Below are 19,864 nucleotides of genomic sequence, written 5' to 3'. Positions count from 1 at the left end.
CTCTTACCAAATGCAACGGGGCACACGTTGCTTTAGCAACCCATGGGTTACTGGCCCAGTGGATAAGGAGGAAGCAGTAGACATGATAGATGGTGATTTTAATAAGACTTTTGATGCAATTAGCAGAAGCTAACTAGGGAGCTGTGGTCTAGATGAAAGTACGGTGAGGTGGGTGCACAACTGGCTGAAAGACTGTACTCAGGAGTTCTCAAAGGGGCTCTATCAAACTGGGAGGATGTATCTAGCAGGGTCGGTCCTGGGTCTGGCACGATTCGATATTTTCATGGACGGAGAGCACGCTTCTAAAATGTGCAGCTAGGAGGGGTTGCAGACAGGATTAGAATTCAAAATGACCTCGATAAACTGGAGAATTTGTCTGAAATCGCCAAGGTGACATTCAGTGAAGAGGAGTGCAAAGCACTGCGCTTAGGGAATGATGGGCCAGGCGGTCGATCTGCTGAAAATAATCCAGGGGTTAGAGTGGATCACAAACTGAATATGAGCCGGCAACGTGATACATCATTCTGGGCTGTATTAACAGGAGGGTCGTAGGTTAGATGCCAGAGGTAATTGCCCCCATGCTACTTGGCACTGCTGAGGCCTTAGCTAGAGTGTTGTGATCAAAGGTTTAGAAAACCTGACTTATGAGGAAGGTTAAAAATTTGGGCATGTTTAGTCTTGTGAAAAGCCTGAGGAGGGACCTGATAAATCTTCGCATTTGTCCAGGGCTGTCATAACGAGGACAGTGATTAATTGTTCTCATGTCCAGTGGAGGTAGGACAAGAAGCAATGGGCTTCATCTGCAGCAAGGCAGCTTTAGGTTAGATATGAGCACAAACTTTCGAACTCTAAGGGTAGTTAAGCTCTGGAAGAGGCTTCCAAGGGAGGCAGTGGGATCCCCCCCACAGGTCAGGCAAACAGCTGTCAGAGCAGGTTTAGGTTTACTGCATCCTGCCTTAGTGCGGGAGGCTGGACTGGGTGACCTCTCGCGATCCCTTCCAGCCTGACATTTCTGTGATTCTGTACCTGCCTTTAGTCTGCCAACGATCTGATATAGTTACATGGAGAAACGAGTCAATAACCAGGACAGATGCTATGGTTGTTCTAGCCCTTTGCCTTTCAGTGGCAGGACGTCTGACCATTTTACAAATCTTTAGGTGGGGTTTGTGACCTCTGTGTCAGGCAGGGAGGTATTTTTCTAGCCATTTAACAGATTGGGAAACTGAGGCAGAGAGTGATGACATGAGACACAACAAATTAATGGGAGAGCCAGGAAAGGAACCCAGGTGTCCTGATTCTGTGCATCTCTTGCCAGGAATCGAACCCCATCCCAATCTGCCAGGGGCTGAATCGAAGGGTGCTCTGCACCCTGCAGAATCAGGGCCCATTGGTGACGTTTCCTATAACTCTTCCTCTGAGGTGAAGGATTTTTTGGAGTCCGGACCCCCAGCTCCAGGGCAGAGAGGAGCCTCTGGCTGCCAGCATTCAGGAGAAGGGGCTTTCCCTGCGAACAGGTTATCCCATCACTGCAGGCTTTCTCGTGCCTTCCTCTGATGCACCTGGTGCCGGCCGCTACGGGAGCGTCTACAGAGTCTGGATCAACAGACTCGGGCTCCCGGGGCTCAGGCCACTGGGCTAACGGCTGTGTAGATGTTGCAGCCCCAGCTGGAGCTGAGGTCTTGGGGGTGGGCTTCCAAGGCTGAGCTCCACCCCGAGCTCTGTGAGCCTGAGCCGTTGACTTGGGCTCTGAGATGTGCTGTGACGTACTCCGTGTGTGAGATGTGTCTACGCTGCATCTCAGAGCCCAGGTCAACTGATTCAGGCTCTGAGTCCCTCCTGCCTCATGGGGTCTCTGAGACTGGGATCTCAGGGCCCGGGCACTAGCCTGGATGGCTCTGCCACCCGACAGGCCAGAGTCAGCTGAGCCAGGCCAGGCCACTCTAAACGTGATCTGGGAGACTGAGCGGGACAGAACTCGCCCCCTTCATCCACTAAGAAACAGGCTTTTCTGTGAGCATGTGGGTCTCACTGAGGCACCTGGCTGATACACCCCTTTGCAGTGGGGAGCGTTGGTATTGCTGGGCTGGGCACTGGAGGAAAACAGGTCATGCTTTGTAGTAAGGGCCCAGTTAATAACCAGGGGAGAGTTGCTTGAATAAACCGTCAATTGTTATATAGTCCAGCAGGGGAATAGGTTGCTTGTTATGACCAGGGCTTGTAGCTGTCTGCATCTCTGATGGACGTGCTTCTAATGCACACTACATCCATCCATCTGCATGCATACCACGTGGCGTATGATACTTCATCCTGCTGTGAGTGCAGGGGACGGGACCAAACAACCGCTTGAGGTCTCTATGATTCTATAGCTGTCTACACCTTCTACTGATGTGCTTCTAATGCGTGCGGCTACATCGGGGCGGGAAAACCACATCTGGGTGTGGAAATTGCATGGTGGCCCATGAATGCCCATGAAATTGGGGGTTGGGGTGCGGAAGGGGGTGAGAGCTCCAGAGTGGGGCCAGAAATGAGTTCAGGGTGTGGGAGGGGGCTGCAGACTAGGGCAGGGGGCTGGGGAGGGGTGAGGGCTCCAGCTGGGGATGAGGGGTTTGGGGTGCAGGGGGGTGCTCTGGGCTGAGACCGAGGGGCTCAGGGAGCAGGAAGGGGATCAGGGTTGGGGTGCAGGCAGAGGTCAGGGGTGCAGGCTCTGGGTGGTGCTTAACTCAAGCAGCACCCAGAAGCAGCGGCATGTCCCCACTCCAGCTCCTACATGGAGGCACAGCCAGGCAGTTCTCCACACTGCCCCATCCTCAGGCACCACCCCTGCAGCTCCTATTGGCCACAGTTCCTGGCCAATGGGAGCTGCAGGGGCGGCGCTTGGGACAGGGGCAGTGTGCAGGGTCCCCTGACTGCCCCCACGTGTAGGAGCCGGAGGGGGGACATGCCACTGCTTCAGGGAGCCGTGCGGAGCTGGGCGAGCCCCGGACCCCGCTCCCCAGCAGGAGCTCGAGGACCGGATTAAAACATATGGAGGGCTGGATGTGGCCCCCGGACCCTAGTCTGCCCACCCCTGTGCTACATACATGTCTCTGCATGCATACCACATGGCTTATCGCCGTTTGCTACAGCTGCGGCCGGGTTCCTAACATGTACCACGTACGTCCATATGACGTGCTTTAGACCCATCCACACCACCTTCTTCGGGCGTGTGCTGCCACGTGCCTATAACCTGCGTAGAACAGCTGTTAGCCCATTACAAACTGGACCTTCATAAAAGCATGTCCAAAACCCCTAAGCCCTTCCCGATCCTGTCGCCAGGCCGCTCTCAAGCGCCCCCACCCCCACTCCCCGTCTCTGGGAGGTCTAGTTTTCCTCTTTGTTTGGAGGAGATAAATGGACAAGGGCATTTCCTCTCTGGACACTGCTGCTCTGATTGGAGTTGGGGCCACTCGAGGCTCCTGCTGGATCACGGGTTACATAAAGGGCCTCCCGGAAGGCAACAGGGAAAGGCTGATAAGGGGCACTAATTAGAGTGGCCTCGTTTTTCCCCTGCCTGTCAGCACTTTATATCCCAGTGTCTCTACCGACCTCCCTGCTCAGCACAGCCCCAGCCTGCCCTTGCCCTGGGGGGAGTTTGATCGTCGCCAAGGCCACGTTGTGTTTGAAGGGCTGGGGGGCTGACAGCCAGGCTGGGAATGGGACAGAGCCAGCCTCCCATAGGGGCATTTGAAACTGTCTTAACATTGTAAGCGGACACTTTACATTTCCAGGGGGGTTTCCTGCAGGTGAGGGGCCGGCAGGTGATTGTGTCTCTCTGCCTTGTGGCCCTTGTGTGTGTCGTTCCGAATGCTGAGAACTAGTGTTACGGGGCCATGTTCCAGCCAGATGATATTTATGTTTTTAATCTAACATCTCTGTGTGTGTGCGTGCATGCCACGAACAGAACGCTTCCTTCTGGCTTTAACGATGGTCTCCAGGCAGAATCACAAGGCCAGATCCTCAGCTGGCGTCGAGCTGCGTCTGGCGTCGGTGGAGAACGCTCCTGCAAAGGGCTCTGTGGTGGGCATGAAACGTAGTGGAGCCGAAAGCTTTTCCCTTCCCCGTTGGTGTTTCTGAGCCGCGCTGGGAGGGCCGCCACCAGAGCCCAGCAGAAGAGAGGGGAGCCGAGGTAAGGCTGAAAGAACAACCTGCTTCGGTGAAGGGGAAACGTTAGGAGCCGTCGCTGCATAAAGGAGGGAGGGTAGTTGGGGGTTAGGCCCCAGCCTGGCAACTCGGACACCTGGGTTCTGTTCCCAGCTATTCAGGGTAAGTCAATTGCTTCCTCCGTGACTTGTCTGGAAGATGAAGGCAGTGCTGCCGTCCCTTTTCTCGGGGGGTTGGCCGTCTGAGCGAGCGAAGGCCTGGGACCTCCTGCGATGAAAGGCTGAGCTCGGAAAGGAAGGGCAGAACGCTCGGCTAGGACTCGGGAGGCCTGGGACAAGTCTCCCGCCCTGCCTGCGAGGAGAAATACATCGGGGAGCTCGGATACTGCAGGACCAGGGACGTACCTGAGCTAGACGGGAGCGTCATGACTTTGTGGGGGAATCTGATCCAAGTCATTGAGCGCCCCTGGGTCCCGTTTCCCTGAGGGTCTGGCTTCCCCATCCAGGCTGCGTCCAGCTTGGGCCAGTGCGGGTGAGATTTGCCCGAATACTATTGCTGTCCTCGGCCTCTTCTCCATCCCCCGCAGGAGGCTTGGCCTAACGGGGCGCTGAGCATGAACATGGCCATTGCGATGTGTTCTCGGGGGAGCCCGGACCCCATCCCTCCATCAGCCCCTTCCACCGGGGAGCAGCCCCCTAAGACTCCCAGCGAACATGCCCTGTCCGTACCCCTCTTGGCCTCCATGCTGTCCTGACCATCAGGGCTCACCCTCTCTGCCCCCCGCATCCTGCCCCTCCATCATTCTCCCAACATCCTCCGAGACTGTCGAGTGGCCAGAGGCGCCTGGCCATGTCTCGGTTTCCTTCGTGGTGCATGGTGCTTCCTGGCCCCGTCAGCGGCCGCGGTGGATCCAGCCAGCCTTGCACTAATGATCTTCCTTCTATTGTCTTCCTCTCCTCGGCATCTCTAGACTTCCACAGCTCAGCAGGGACCCAGGCCAGGGACGGGCTGGACTGATGAACTCCCCAACAGCAGCACCAGTGGAGCCCAGAAACGCTGGGTGATTCCTGCAGAGTGGGGGAAGCTGATGGGTAGACCCAGGTCGGGATCCAGGCTCAGTGCAGGTTTCTTGCCCCAGGCCTGACACCTTCCAACCTTCCTCTTAGCTCCAGGCAGGGCTCACAGCCCCCTGGGGACAGTGAGATTAGCCCCTTTCCGGGGCTTTAGGGACATAGGCTTTGCCAAACTGAATCTAACCCGGTGCCCTATCTCCATCAGTAGCCAGGACCACCTGGTTTAGAGACAAGTGCAAGGAACCTTGCAAGAGGCAGCTGTGGGATAACCTGCCCCTTCGGCTAGTTTCCTCCTGACTCCTATACTTAGAGCTCAGTTCGTTCCCTGGAGTGTCAGGGTTTATTGCCTAAAACCTTGCTAATTTTTATATTGCCTGTTATAACTAACGATCCTTATCACCCACTGAAATACCTTGATGCTTTGCTGAATCCTGGTCTGCTCTCAGCCTCAGTGAGATGTACAGAGAAGGGCGACAAACTTGATTAGGGGGATGAAACAGCTTCCATATGAAGAGAGACTGAACTGGGGCTGTTCAGCTTGGAAAAGAGACGACTCAGGGGGGTATGACTGAGGTCTCTAAAATCATGCCTGGTGTGGAGAAAGTGAATAAGGACATGATATTTACTCCCTCCCGTAACACCAGAACCAGGGGTCACCCAATGGAATGAACAGGCAGCAGGGTTAGAACAAACCTCACAGTCTTTCTTCACACACCTCACAGTCAGCCTGTGGAACTCCTTGCCAGGGGATGTGGTGAAGGCCAGAAGTATAAAAAATGATTGGAGAAGTTTGAGGAGGGCAGGTCCATCAATGGTTATTACAAGATGCTCAGGGATGCAACCTCATGGTCTGGGTGTCCCTGGTCTCTGTTTGCCAGAAGCTGGGAGTGGATGACGGGGGATGGATCACCGATAATTGTCCTGTTCTGTTCATTCCCTTGGGGGCACTTGGCATTGGCCACTGTCGGAAGACAGGACACTGGGCTAGATGGACCTTTGGTCTGACCCAGTCTGGCTGGACTTCTGGTCTTACCCTGTGGCAATGGGTTCCACAAGCTAATCCTGGGTTCTGTGGGGGAAAAGTGTCCTTTGATCCGTTTTCAGTTTGCCACCTCTCCATTTCATTGAACGTCTCCTTGTTCTCGGGGGAATAGACTGAGCAAGGGGACCCCAGGTCAACCATCTCTTGTCCATTTGCTGTTTTCTAGATCTTTTATTCTCCTTAGCTGTTGTTATTCGTGGACCAGCACCCTGTTGCGCTAGGAGCTGTACAAACACACAAAACTATTGTCCGTCCTCAAAGATTTTCTAATCTAAGTGATAGCATGTCCCTTTGTGTTCGTCTCCTCTCTGAGGGAAACAGCCCCTGTTCTTTTACGTGAAGCAGATGCCAGATGCAGAGAGGATTTTCCGAATGCTGGGCAGACAGATGAGTCAGCACCATCCCGGGTCTTCAAAATCCCACGCCTGGGGGCTGCTAGTTCAGGCAGAGACAGCCAAGTAAAAAGATTGCTTGTGGCACAAGATATATATATCTTCCTACTGTATTTTCCACTCCATGCATCCGATGAAATGGGTTTTAGCCAATGAAAGCTTATGCCCAAGTAAATTTGTTAGTCTCTAAGGTGCCACAAGGACTCCTCATTCTTTTGGCTGATACAGCCTAACACGGCTACCACTTTGAAACCTGTTAGTAACATAGATGCAAGCTGGAAGCAATCAAGCAAGGTGTCGTCTTGTTTACTCGAGGGGTCTGCGATCCAGCTATTGCACACCTGGGCTCCCCCAGAATGCTCTGCCAGGGCCCTCAACCTTGAGCCCAGCCCTGCTTCTGATATTCCAGTCCGACCCCTGTCCTGATCAGAAAGTGACGACTGCGCGTTGGTTTGTGATACAGTCAAAGACCCTGAGTCACTCTCTTCCCCCCCGGCTTGTGCCCAAAGCCAGTTTGAACCCAGCTCTCCAGAGGGGAAGGACGAATGCATGATCTGGCCAGACAGCATCCAGCCAGCACCTATGTGGCACAGATCTCGCAGTCCAGCAAAGCCATTGCAGGCATGAAAGTCGAATTCATGCGGGGCTGGGGGGGGGATTTTGTCAGAGTCTTGCACAGTTGCAATGGACTTAACCAGCAGCACAGGTTCATGAAAGCATCTGCGCCCGTCTCAGCACCTCAGCCTGTCACGCTGGATCGTTGCTGTGCCAACGTTGCCTCCAGATTTACGCTGTTCCTTAAACTGGGTCTGCGCTGGGGGTCTGCTCAGAACTCGCCTCAGGCCTGACTTGTTTTCCAACCTTCCCCTCCCCAAACCTGAGTCGGCGCCAACCTCATCTCCTGCCCTTGGGCTCCTGCCACCCTAATCCCCACTGTGCCATGTGCGCTGTGGGGTGAAAGGTGCTGCGATTTCTGGGGCACTCACCCCATAGCAAGGCGACGGCAGCAGCTGGGGCAGGCACCCACCGCTGTGCCAACTCCCCCGCCAGGCTGCAGGCGGAGAGCCAAGGCAGCCTGGTAGTCGAGTGCCGTCGGGTTGTGGGGCTGTAGCCTACCCCCAGACTGGAATAACTGGGTCACTTACGGGGGATGATTGCTTCCCACTGTTGTTATACCTAGTGTGGATGCAAATATGCTGAGACGAAGGTGTGTTACATCAGTTTGGTTGATTCCCCTTGGGGAATAGTGTTAGCACTTTCCTGCCGGCAGATCTGCTTCCACATTAGGAGGCTGCACCGTGTTAACTAGACCAGGATAGTTAAAGTGGTACAACTTTTCTGTGTGGCCAAAGTCCTGTTAATTCAGGGAAGCCCTTGGGCCCTGTTTCATGCAGCAGGTCAGGCTGTCCCCGCATCCCGGCAGGGCAGCCCTGCTCCATGATGCTGTGTGTCACTGGGGGACGGTGCCACCTCCTAGGAGCCAGCTAGTACTGTGTGCCGGGGGGACATTGCGAGCAGGAGCCATCATAACATGTTACCCATTCTCTTGTGCTTTCAGGGCGTGAGCCGACCTGGGGGTCAGGAAGAAACTGTCCTGGGGATGGGTCAGCCCGGAGCTGTGTCCAGAGCTGCTGGGAGACCAGGCAGAATGGGGATCCTGAGCTAGCCGGACCCTGGTTCCGATCCCGTCTGGCTGTCTCTGCGTTCCCTCGTTGTCATGTCAGGACAGCAGGAGCTTGGGTGTCATTATTGTTTCCTAAATGAATCTTCAAGAGTTAATTTGTGTGGGTGTCTTACAGGCAACTGATTAATTTGATTCATAAAGCGCTAAATGATTTTTTGCTTTCCTCTGCACCGTGGGGCACGGGTCACTTGCTGGAGGATTCTTGCACCTTGAAGTCTTTCAACCACAAGTTGAGGATTTCAGTAGCTCAGACATAGGTTAGGGGTTTGTTACAGAAGTGGGTGAGTGAGACTGTGTGGCCTGCATTGTGCAGGGGGTCGGACTACACGATCATAATGTTCCCTTCGGACCTTAAAGTCTGTGAGTCTATGATTTAAAGGAGGGTAATATTAATGCCAATCAACCTGCCCTAGTGGAAAATACATCCTGTGGGACAAACTTGCAATCTTTTTTGATGGGATGATTTGGTTGATAAAGGTAACAGCACTGATGTAACAGACAGATTTCTGTAGGGCGTTCGACTGGCTACCAGGCGGCATTGCGATTAAAACCCTAGAATGAGAGAACACGAACATGGTGCATTAAATAGAAGAGAAGCTGCCTAACAGATCGGTCTCAAAATGGAACGGTAAACAGGAAATCTTTGGGGGCATGGGGGGTTCTAGTGGGGTCCCCAGGGCTCCGTTCTGGCCTCTGTTTAATGTTTTTATCAATGACCTGAAAGGAAACAGAAAATCATCACTGATCAGATTTGCAGATGACGCAAAAATGGCTCCTGGCAAAGTCAGAGCGCCGAGGAAACTGGCCTTTCCGGCTCGATTCGCTCAGACACCTGCAGGGAGAAAGAGGGTCCCCGCTCTGCACTGCTGAACTTAGGGGGACTTCCCACTGCTCCCTGGAGCCCAGCCCTAGAGCCCAGTTCTCCCCTCTCCAAGCCCTGCGTCTCCAGCCTCTGTGGTTGGCTCTGTGCTAGGACAGCCTGTCGCTCCCCACCAATCGCAGGCTGCTGGGCTTCTGCTAATGCTTCCTCCTTCCCCTCCAGGAGCCTTTCATCTGGGTCAGAAAGGCAGCAAAGACAAGGAGCGGGGCAGGGGGGCCCGGCTCCTGCAGGGCCAGGAGACCTTCCCAGGTAAAGGGGAGACTGCAGGATGCTGCAGCTGTTCCCACAGCAGCAAGTCCAGCCCAGGGGGGCGGGTTCGTCCAGGTTGGAGAGGGAGCTGGGGGGGAACAGACAGCACGAGGGATATTGGGGTGCAAAGTTGGCCGCTTCGGGTGCAGGGCCCCACCGTATCAGTGGAGCCAGGTGGCCAAAGACGAAGTTCCTATGACTACCCGCAGGCTTGGGCAGGGGCAAAACGCCAGTTCGCCCCCCCAATGGGCCACTGCCCAGAGATCAAACCTCTCACTGCATCGCGTGAACTGGGCCCCGTTCTCCTCTCCCCACGACAGTCCCCACCGCCACTTCGGCTCGCTGCTGGCGAGAGCCAGGACGGAGCCCCCGGGCTCACAGACCACCCAGGCACCCACTGCCCCTGCAGCCCTGTCGACATTCGCAGGCTGAGGTGCACCCCGAAAGCGGAGCACGTGATCGCAGGCCATTGCGTGGGACTGAGGCTGGGGGGCTCAGCCCCTGGCCGGATCCAGCCGGCTGTTTGCTGGGAGACCTGCAGCCTCTGCCTTCCTGGGCACAAATCTGAAATTGAAAGTGATGTTCTGCTGGGCCTAAGCCCACCCCGGACGCTTCAGGAGCCCCCTTCCCTGCCCCACGCCCCTTTCCCCTTCTAACAAATATTTTAATTCGTTCGATTCTTTCCACACACCCACACTAGGGTGACCAGACAGCAAGTGTGAATAATCGGGACGGGGTCGGGGCTAATAGGAGCCTATATAAGAAAAAGACCCAATTGGGACTCTCCCTGTAAAATCGGGACATCTGGTCACCCTAATCCACACACACGCACCCCCCCTGCATGTCCCTGATTCTGGCTTTTCACCGTGGAGGCTCCTGAAAGGGAAGGCAAGTTACGGCCTGACTGCAAAGTGCATCTCAGTCCCAGAGCCCCCTTCCCCACCTCACAACTCCGGCAGCTCCCTTCCAGCTCCCCACACAGCCAGCTCTGCCGATGCCCCTGAATCCCAACCCACAGCCCCCCGCACCCTCCGCTAATCCAGCCCTGGCCTCCCTGTGACTCCTGCAATCTGCTCAGCTCACAAGCACGAGAGCTAACAGGTGAAAAGCCGGAAATGAGGCATGAAAAACAAACTCCCAGTGGAATCCGGGACTCACGTCAAGCCTTTGATCCAAGGAGCTGCTGAGTGAGACAAGCAGCTGGGTGCTGCAGAGGGGACGGCAGGAGACTCTCCCCCGGAGGGAATCGAGTAATAGTGCTGAGCTATTATGGGGACGGGGGGACACCCCCCATCTGAGAAAGCAAACAGGAGAGGCAGTATTGCCTAGTGGATGGAGCGCTGGGCTGGAGTCAGGAATAGAACCCAGGTCTGCCAGTGACCTGCTGGGTGATCTGGGGTGAGTTACTTCCCCTGCTCTGTGCCTCAGTTTCTCCTCCCACCTTTGTCTGTCCTGGCTACTTAGACTTTAAGGCTCCAGTTTTTGAAGCTATTTAGGCATCCAGCTCCCAGCATGAGGTGGCTAAATAGCTTTTCAAATTTGGCCCTTAGCACTTCCGAGACAGGGCTGCCTGTTGCTGGATGTCTGTACAGCATCTGGCGCAATGGGGACTGGGATCGCATTTGGGACACGTGACCAGAGGAGGAGAGGAACGAAATACAGACCCATGGGCATATTAACCCACCCCTAGCTAGCTGGATTCCTATGGGTGTCGCCACAACCAGGGCTTTGAAGGAGGGGAGGGGCTAATTCCAGGCAAACGACAGCCAGCCCCAGAGCGTCCTTGTGTGGTTAACATGGGGGGGAGGGTTTGGTAAATGATTTGCTCAGGGAAGCTTCTGGAAGGGGTCAGTCCTGGGTCGTCTAGCAGCTGCCCCATAGAGTATTGACTTCAGGGGAAAAACCTGGACACGCCGGACTCCCCTCGGTGGGAGCTGACGGGCTCTGCCAGGAGTAGCACAAACCGAGCGGGGAGTCCAGTCCAAGGTGCGGGAGGGTTCGAGCCCCGTCGCTGAGAGCTCGTCCTTGGGCTGGCGGCAAAGGACAGGCAGCAGCAGAGCCCCTGTGTACGTGTGTCCCTGGCGTGGTACCAGTTACCCCGGGGTCCGTCTTTACCAAGGGGGGACACACACAGCACAGGCTGGTCCCTTCGCTGGGTCTGCGCTCCACTGCCCGGACAGGACCTTCTGAGTATTATAGTAGCTCGTAGGAGACCCAGCTGAGATCAGAGCCCCTCGCTCCACAGGCCTCCCCCAGCCTGTTCCTACAAAGGGAGGAGGATTATCCCCTTTGTACAGATGGGGAAACTGAGGCCTGGAGCAAGCAAGTGACTTATCCAAGGTCACGCAGGACGTCAGTAGCAGAGCCGGGAATCAAACCCAGTTCTCCTGAGTCCACCAGGCCGTCGGGTGCCTCCTGAGCCAGAGCCGGTGCCCTGTAACGCTTCCCTTTCCTCTCACCCCCCAGAGTCCGCCTGTGAGGATGTGGCTGTACCTGGCTGCCCTGCTGGGGTTGTACTTCCTGCGCCGATGGTACCGGGAGCGGCAGAGCGTCGAGGGCCTCCCGGAGAAATACGTCCTGATCACCGGCTGCGACTCCGGCTTCGGAAACCTGCTGGCCAAGCAGCTGGATGCGCGGGGTCTGCGGGTGCTGGCGGCTTGTCTCACCCAGCAGGGCGCGGAGCAGCTGAGGAAGGCGACGTCGGAGCGGCTGCAGACGGTGATCCTGGACGTCACCCGCACCGACAGCATCGCCGCGGCCACCGCCTGGGTGAAGGAACAAGTGGGGCACAAAGGTGCGAGGCCCAGGTCTGGCTGTGCCCGTCCCTCGCCCGCCCTGGGTCACACCCCTTGCTAGACACTCATCACAGGCATATGGGTGTTGATTGTCCTATTAGCATGTGGCAGGGTCACACCCAGTTCTCCTGTGGGTGTCACCCTGGCTGTAGAGCAGGTTGGGAAGCCGTGACTGAAGCTTTGGGGGGGGGCCTTGCTATCCCCAGGCACCCCAGCGGGGGCCATCCTTCCCCTTGGGCATAGCCTGCTGGAATCTGCACGCCCAGGGGGCAAGGGACAGCGTGACTCTATTCCTACCGGTGGTTCACAGCCCAGATCATAGGCGGGGGATGAGAACTTTCCTAGGGTGTCCTCCATCCCTCCCCTAATGGCTGTGGGGGTGCGGGGCAGATCCGGGGAGAAGGGACGTCCCGTCCTCCCAGCAGACTGGAGATTGAGAGCAGTGGGTTGTGGGAGACCAGCAGGGATTTCTGGGAGAGGGACTGGAGAGGGAACAGCGCCCCACAGTCACACACCCCGTCTCCTTCACCCAGGGCTCTGGGGCCTGGTGAACAATGCGGGGATCGCAGTCCCCGTGGCCCCCAATGAGTGGCTGACCAAGGACGACTTCGTCAGGGTGCTGGACGTGAACCTGATCGGCTTGATCGAGGTGACCCTCAGCTTCCTGCCCCTGGTGAAGCGAGCCAGGGGCCGGGTCATCAACGTGGCCAGTATAATGGGTCGACTGGCCTTCTTCGGAGGGGGCTACTGCCCATCTAAGTACGGCGTGGAGGCGTTCTCCGACAGCCTCCGGTGAGTGACCAATGACGGGGCGCCCTTTTCAGCTACGTGTTCTGTCCCCGTGCAATCCCCCACCACCACCACCAGTGCACTGACTCATGGTGCACGTGCCAAACGGTGAATACCTACCCGCATTTACTTGCTGCTACGTGTAAATAGCCCAGCCGTGAGATGCGGCACAGATGTGACGTGTGTGTATTTCTGCACATGATGCACCTGGATGTTTGTCTCCCTCTAGTGGATGGGCCCACGGGACTCCTGCTCGAGGATGGCCGTGGGGATTGAAGCTGTCACCTTTGGCCCTTAGAAACATGCAACCAACTCGTGAACGTCTCATCAACCTCTGGCATCTCAGGGGTTACTGGACTCCTGCCTGGCACCCGGTTGATCTGGGAGGATAGAGAAGGAAAGGGGAAACCGGTGCAAAGTTTGACTGTAGGCGAAGGGTATTTCTCCGTCCCGCCGGTTGGCTCGGGGTGGAAAGGCCTGGAGGTGGCCGTTACCCGGCAGTTAAGAGTTCATTCCTTCAGGAGCTTTTGCTTTGGCAGCCGTGCGCATCCTCAGGGAAGGGATGTTGTCGAGCAACTCTCCAGGTGTAGCTGCGCGTGTCTTTCTGCTCTGCAAGGCAGGGTGTGATCCGCCAGCATGCGTGCGAGGGCTTCCCCTGCACTGCAGCAGTGTCTGCACGGGACGTTGCTGCCCTTCCAGCTGGGGTGCTGCGGTCCCAACCCTTGCTGTGGAGACGGGCTCTTCATTGAGACTTGATTTCTCCTTGCGTCAGCTCGGAGGCTCCTCCGGATGCAGCCCCGCGCTGCGGGGCCTCGTCTATACGGGAGAGTTGCTGGATGCAAATCAGGTTTTAAAGCAAGTGAGTTAAATTGCTGCAGACCCCAGCACAGACGCAGTGATTCCAGCTGATTTAAAACTAGGCTGCTCTTGGCTGCCCTTATCCTGAGAGCAGGGCCCCCAGCTGGGGCTGGATGAAGAGTCGGGTTTGAATTCACACCCAGCAAGGTTAGACTGGTGCGACTTTCCCGTGTGCTTCCAGCCCCACCCGTGTGTTGTGGGTGCAATTTACAGCGTCTGAAAGCCCAAGGCTGAGTACGAAATGAATCCTGTTAGTGGCCCTGGAGCCACCTACCCACCCACCAACAGCTCCAGCAGGATTGGGGCCGCAGCATGGGGGAGGACGTCTCCTTTCTGAACAGAAGCTGCACCGTCCTTCCCCACCCTGTCTGCGCGCAAGGACGTGCCGGCAGAGCTGGACTGGAAAACGCTGCTAGCGTAGATTCAGTTCATGCCGGTGTCGCTTATGCCAGCCAGTGAAATAAGCTATGTTGGCAAAAGCCCATTGAAACTGATATCAGTGCGTCTACACGAGGGGAAATCAATCACCCAACTCCCTGACGGTGCTATCCTGTCTTAGATCTGGCCTGGCTCCCAGGAAAGTCCAGCCGGCTCTGTCGGTCGTTTCACGTGGCCCATCAGAAGAGCTCTGCGTAAGCTCGGAGGCCATGTCTCTCTGGTATCCTGGGACGGCCCGAGGGCTGCCCATTACCGGCTCTGTAAGTCAGTGAAACATCCAGGGACAGAGTGTGGATGGAGGAAATCAGGAAAGCGTTAGGTTGAGGGGTGCTCTGCCGACTGACCCCAGCTGAGGATTGGCCCTGAGGCCTTTTGGAAACCCAGAAGCGGGACATGTTTCACTCGCTGGGCTAGTTCTAGGGGTCCAGTCTCCCTGGTAACAAAGAATAGCTGTTCCCGTATGGGGCGGGGCTCGGGCAACTAATCTGCCCATGGAGGTGTTCTGAAATAACTACTGTGCTTTTAATTCGCATCTACCTCAATCCAAATTAACTTTCAAGTGTAGACAAACCTGAAAGCCCCTTGATTCCAGTATCTCTGTGTCCGCACAGGTTGTAGAAGCCACCAAACCTGGCCACATAGAGGCCTCCGTGTAGACTGGGGCTAGTTAAGGGCACGTTTCGGATCTCAGCTCTTCGGGAACCCGGCCAGCCCCAGGAAGGTGCTGTTCCCACGCGGGTTAATCCTGCTTGTTCCGTTTCAGGCGTGAGATGCTGCCTTTCGGGGTGAAGGTGTGTGTGATCGAGCCAGGCTACTTCAGCACCGCAGTTACCAACCCTCAGCTCATTATTGAGAACTTCACTCGCCTCTGGAAGCGGCTCCCCGAGGAAACCAAAGCGAGTTACGGGGAGAGTTACTTAAAAGCCTGTGAGTACGTCGCCCCATTCCCTTCCCCGCCAGCCGGCAGCTACCGCACACCCGTCTCTCGTCCCAGCCCTGCGCTGCCGCAGAGCGGCCTTTGTGTCGGCAGACAAAGGGGCCGATTGTCAGCTGCTGTGCATTGTGACTGAATGGCATTGCGCACGCACTTTGCACTAGTGCAAATGACACCATGCTGTGCACGGCAATGCGGGGGGGTCAGACTCCTAGTTCCTGCTTAGGCTCTGTCTAGCTAGGAAATCAGGTGTTTTTCTTTTCAGTCTGGCCAGCGCAGCCCAGCTGGCTGAATGGGACTGAAACCCCGCTTCTGAAATGTGGCCACAATGTAATGCACCGTTCAGAGAGGTTTGGCTGTGGTTGCGTGTGCCCCGAGATCAGGTGTGCCATTCGCACACGCGGTCTGTGAACGCTGCTCACCCTTGCACGAGAGCAGAGCTCCCACGCTGATCTCCTGAAAGTAATAACCACCTCCCCTCTGCTGCACCAGGACGATTCTCCACCAGTGAATCGGGGGCAGCTCTCGTTTCTCCCCTGGGGGATTTTGCTTTTCTGCTCTTGTCAGTGAAGCAGAGCTCAGCCTGAGCCGCTGATCAACCAAACCCCACTTCAGGCGGAGAGACATGGATGCGAAAGCCAGGTGCAGAGACAGTGCCCGGCTATGAACAGTGACTCCAGGCAGATGGCCCTTCCGCGTTCAGATCTGTGTGCCAGCGTCAGCGACAGAAACGCTCCCGCTGCTTTTCACCCCTGCTCAGGCCCAGGGAGCGCTGGCTGGCTCCCTGCGTCTCATTGGCTGGATTCTTCCCTAAGCCCCTGGCCCCGGGGTTTGAGACATGCTACCGGTGCAGACCTCGGTACGAATGAGCCCTGGGGGGTCTCTGACTGAGCACTCAGTGCCTGAAAACGTAGCTGCCTGCGTCTTTCCTTGGGTGATGCAAGGGGCCCAATCTGGTGCAATACTGTGGGCCAGATTTACAAAGGTATTTAGGTGCCTAATGCTGCAGGTACGAGTCTAGTGGGACAATCATGGGTGCCAGGTGACTTAGGCACTGAATTCACCGAGGTGCTTTTGAAAATTCCAGGCAGCGCTGCTCTGCCTCCATAGGCGTCTGCCGGCCCTTTGCAAATCTGCCCTGCAGTCTTGCCCAGGATCTGACCCCTTGCATCACCCGCTCAGCTGATGGGAACAGGCCTCACACAGGGAACGGCAGCACAGAGCGACAGGCCTAAGTTCACCCCGGCTGTGTGGGGCAGAGCAGGGAATGAACCTAGCCAGCCCAGCCCAGGTGAGCCCCTAACCACTAGATCGTCCTGCCGCTGCCGTTTCGTAGCCTGTGCTAACAATCCGTCCTTCCCCTTTGACCTCTCGGCCAACCCGTCCGGTCCGGGTGCGGCTGGTGCTGCGGCAAAGCCCGGTGGGGCCTAACTCTCTGTTTTGCCCTGCGCAGTTATCCATGCCACCCGCGACCTGCCGAAATCCTGCAACTCCGACCTGTCCGTCGTCACCGGCTGCATGAAGCACGCGCTGACAGCTCGCCACCCCCGCACCCGCTACTCCGCCGGTTGGGACGCCAAGCTGATCTTCCTCCCGCTGAGTTACCTGCCCACCTGGTTCGCCGACTTCGTGCTGACGTGGTCCTACCCGGCACCGGCACAAAAAGTGTAGGAGGAAGATGCGGTGTTAGAATGTCAGCAGGGGGCAGCGACCGGAGCAGCATCGCTGGCACCCGGGGTCCAAATTCCCGGTGGGGGTGAGACACCCTGTCCCGTGGCGCCCAGCTGAGACTATGCAAATCAGTTCTTAATTACAAACCTTGAATCAAAGCAGAGCTCCTTGGAATTTGCCTCACCGGTGCAACCTCTTCTCCATGTCCTGGGATGGAATGTGGTTTCCTAACCAACCCCGGCACAACACTCTCCCCCCCACCTTTAACGGCTCCCGGGACATAGACCACCTCACTCCTTGTGTCCGGGCCCCGCCTGTCCTCGGTATTCAGCTCCGTTTCCTATCTGCCTGTCGCCAAATCTCCGTGATCTGTGTCCAGGGTCTCTCCCACCCCGGCGACCCCAGCAGGGTAACCCAGCCCATCTGGAGGGGAGGCAGCAGTTTGAAACTCGCCTCTGATGAAACCACCCCACTGCATGCTGAGCCAGGGCCAGGCCACGAGTCCCGAAGACAGGACATTTGGCCAGTTGGCCGCCAGACGGATCCCCTGCTGGGCATTGCTGGGAGTGACTCGCTAGTCGGCCCAGAACAGATCCTACCAGCGTCACTGAGAATGACTTGCCCTGCAGAGTCCTTCCTCAGCAATTCCTCAGCGCCTGTGTGGGAGACGTCCCTCTCCATTGGTGCATCCCCATACCTGTGTCAGGAGACCCAGCTGCATCATGTTGAGCTTAAGCAAGCAGCCTGTCTAAATCCAGAGACCCAAGAACTCGCAGCCTGCCAGCATCTGGCTCTGGAAGGCAAATCCAAGGGGTTCCCGATTGCTTAGTCCTAGGTAGTCCCCACTGCTGCTTATTATCAGACCAAGATCAGGGCTCCAGTGTGCTGGGCGCTGCCCAGAAGCTAAGTTGCACCCTGCCCCGGAGTGCTGACCTGCTAAGCAGAGCAGACAAAGCATGGGAGAAATGAACTCTCATCTCCATTTTACAGATGGGGAAACCGAGGCACCGGGGTTCAGGGGCTGAAATCCAGCTGTAACTGACCTTTGTGGGAAAGCCCTGGGCTCGTTGCTCGTGACAGCTTCTCGCACAAGCTCCTTCGGCACCACAAGCCTGGGCTTTTTCTTTTCCAAAAGAGTCCGAGCCGGCTGCCTGGTGTTTTGGACGCTGCAGGGTGGGGTCTGTTCCCTGTTAAAGGACTATTGGAGACAATACACAGCAGGGAGGATAGGATCAGAGGCGTCCGGGCAGAGAAGATCGTAAGAACGGCCAGACTGGGTCAGACCAAAGGTCCATCCAGCCCAGCGTCCTGTCTTCCGACAGCGGCCAGTGCCAGGGATTGCATGGCCAGTGCCCCAGCGGGAGTGAACCTAACAAGTACTTTACAAACTTGTCCCTGTTTATTTGTCTGCCCTTTTCTGACGTGTCAGATTCTTTAAGTGAATGTTTCTTGTCTGATCTGGCCCCTACTTTATCCTCTTCCATCCCCTGCTCCAGACTAGGACCTAGAGAATCTCTATCACTAGACTCTCCCCTAAGAGAAGTCTCTGGCCGATCTGCGTGCTGCTCCGCAGCAATCGGCTGTCCCCATCTCTTAGTTTAAAAACTGCTCTGCAACCTTTTCAATGTTTAGTGCCAGCAGCCTGGTTCCACTTTGGTTTAGGTGGAGCCCATCTATCCTGGATAGGCTCCCCCCATCCCAAAAGTTTTCCCAGTTCCTAATGAACATAAACCCTCCTCTCTACACCATTGTCTCATCCACGCATTGAGACTCTGAAGCTCTGCTGCCTACCTGGCCCTGCACATGCAACTGGGAGCATTTCTGAGAATGCCACCATAGAGGTCCTGGATTTCAGTCTCTTCCCTAGCAGCCTAAATTCGGCCTCCAGGACATCTCTCCTACCCTTCCCTGTGTCACTGGTACCTACACGTATCACGACCACCACCTCCTCCCCAGCACTACACGTAAGTCTGTCTAGATGCCTCAAGAGATCCGCAACCTTCGCACCAGGCAGGCAAATGATGATTGCATTGGTTGCACGATTGCATTGGTTGGACGACTGCCATTGGTTGAACAGGTTTGTGTCCCACCCCAGCATCGTTCGTAATTCCAAGCATCCTAAAAATACAGACATAGCTCTGTTGATTAGGAGCCCAATGTCTCAAGAGAATATATGAACCAAGTCAATAAACACAAATGCACAAATTCCACCTCTGCTTAATTCCCAGGGACACGCACCGGGTAAACTGGCTCCAAAGCATCCCCTCAAAACCCCCAACCGCTTCCAGAGCGAGGACTTTCGTGCGTCCCCGTCCCCACCCTGTCACTGTAGCATCTGAGTGCCTCTCAGTCATTAACAGACTTCGCCTCACACACGCACCCCTGGGAGGGACAGAAGTATTGTCCCCTTCCCGGAGAGGGGAAACCGAGGCACAAGGCACTCAGTTGTTGTGATCAAGGCCACACAAGGGTCTCTGTGGCAGAGCTGGGAATGGCACACACTTCTCCTGAGTCCCAACCCAGAGCCTTAACTTCATGCTCCCTCCAGTAGAAGCCAGTTGCGGAAACTTTCCTCCAGTGCCACGTTGGGGCCCTGGTCTCTGCGTGACGTCACGTGGGGTGATGCGCAAACGTTTAATAAAAGCCAGCTAAGCACCTGTATGTTTCTGCGCCTTCTCCAGCCAGCAGCACCAGCCTCCTTGCAGCCTCCCGCCCGGTGCCAACTCCCCTTCCGGCCTGGGGGAATTACAGCTACTGGAGCAGTCACCCTGCAACATCCCCTGGGGGAAACGTGACCATTACCTGGGAACTGGCCCCTGACCGGAGCTGGGCCTGGCATGCTGCAGCCTTCAGTGCTGTCGGCTTCTCTCCCTTTCTCCAGGTTGGGAGCCAGATAAAAGGCTCCTGGAGGCAGACGGA

At 56.2% G+C, this 19,864-nt stretch overlaps 1 protein-coding gene across 1 annotated transcript; it reads left to right on the top strand.

Moving 5' to 3' along the window:
• Positions 1-9,427: 9,427 nt before the first annotated feature.
• On the top strand, positions 9,428-19,497 carry LOC116827719 (retinol dehydrogenase 16-like). The gene is made up of 5 exons (XM_032785492.2): positions 9,428-9,460; positions 11,927-12,254; positions 12,789-13,047; positions 15,104-15,267; positions 16,728-19,497. The coding sequence occupies exons 2-5, from the start codon at positions 11,942-11,944 to the stop codon at positions 16,943-16,945; spliced, it is 954 nt and encodes a 317-aa protein (XP_032641383.1). The 5' UTR covers positions 9,428-9,460; positions 11,927-11,941; the 3' UTR covers positions 16,946-19,497.
• Positions 19,498-19,864: the final 367 nt, after the last annotated feature.

Source organism: Chelonoidis abingdonii, chromosome 26 (assembly GCF_003597395.2).
Source record: "Chelonoidis abingdonii isolate Lonesome George chromosome 26, CheloAbing_2.0, whole genome shotgun sequence".
In the NCBI taxonomy this organism is placed as follows: domain Eukaryota; kingdom Metazoa; phylum Chordata; order Testudines; family Testudinidae; genus Chelonoidis; species Chelonoidis abingdonii.
This window is presented reverse-complemented; position numbering and strand designations above follow the sequence as displayed.

Bases quoted from the DNA above. Each gene is read 5' to 3' on its own strand.
- LOC116827719 (XM_032785492.2), top strand. From the start codon at position 11,942: ATGTGGCTGTACCTGGCTGCCCTGCTGGGGTTGTACTTCCTGCGCCGA. The intron at 12,255-12,788 runs GTGCGAGGCCCA...TCCTTCACCCAG, and splicing joins GGAACAAGTGGGGCACAAAG to GGCTCTGGGGCCTGGTGAAC. The intron at 15,268-16,727 runs GTGAGTACGTCG...TGCCCTGCGCAG, and splicing joins GGAGAGTTACTTAAAAGCCT to TTATCCATGCCACCCGCGAC.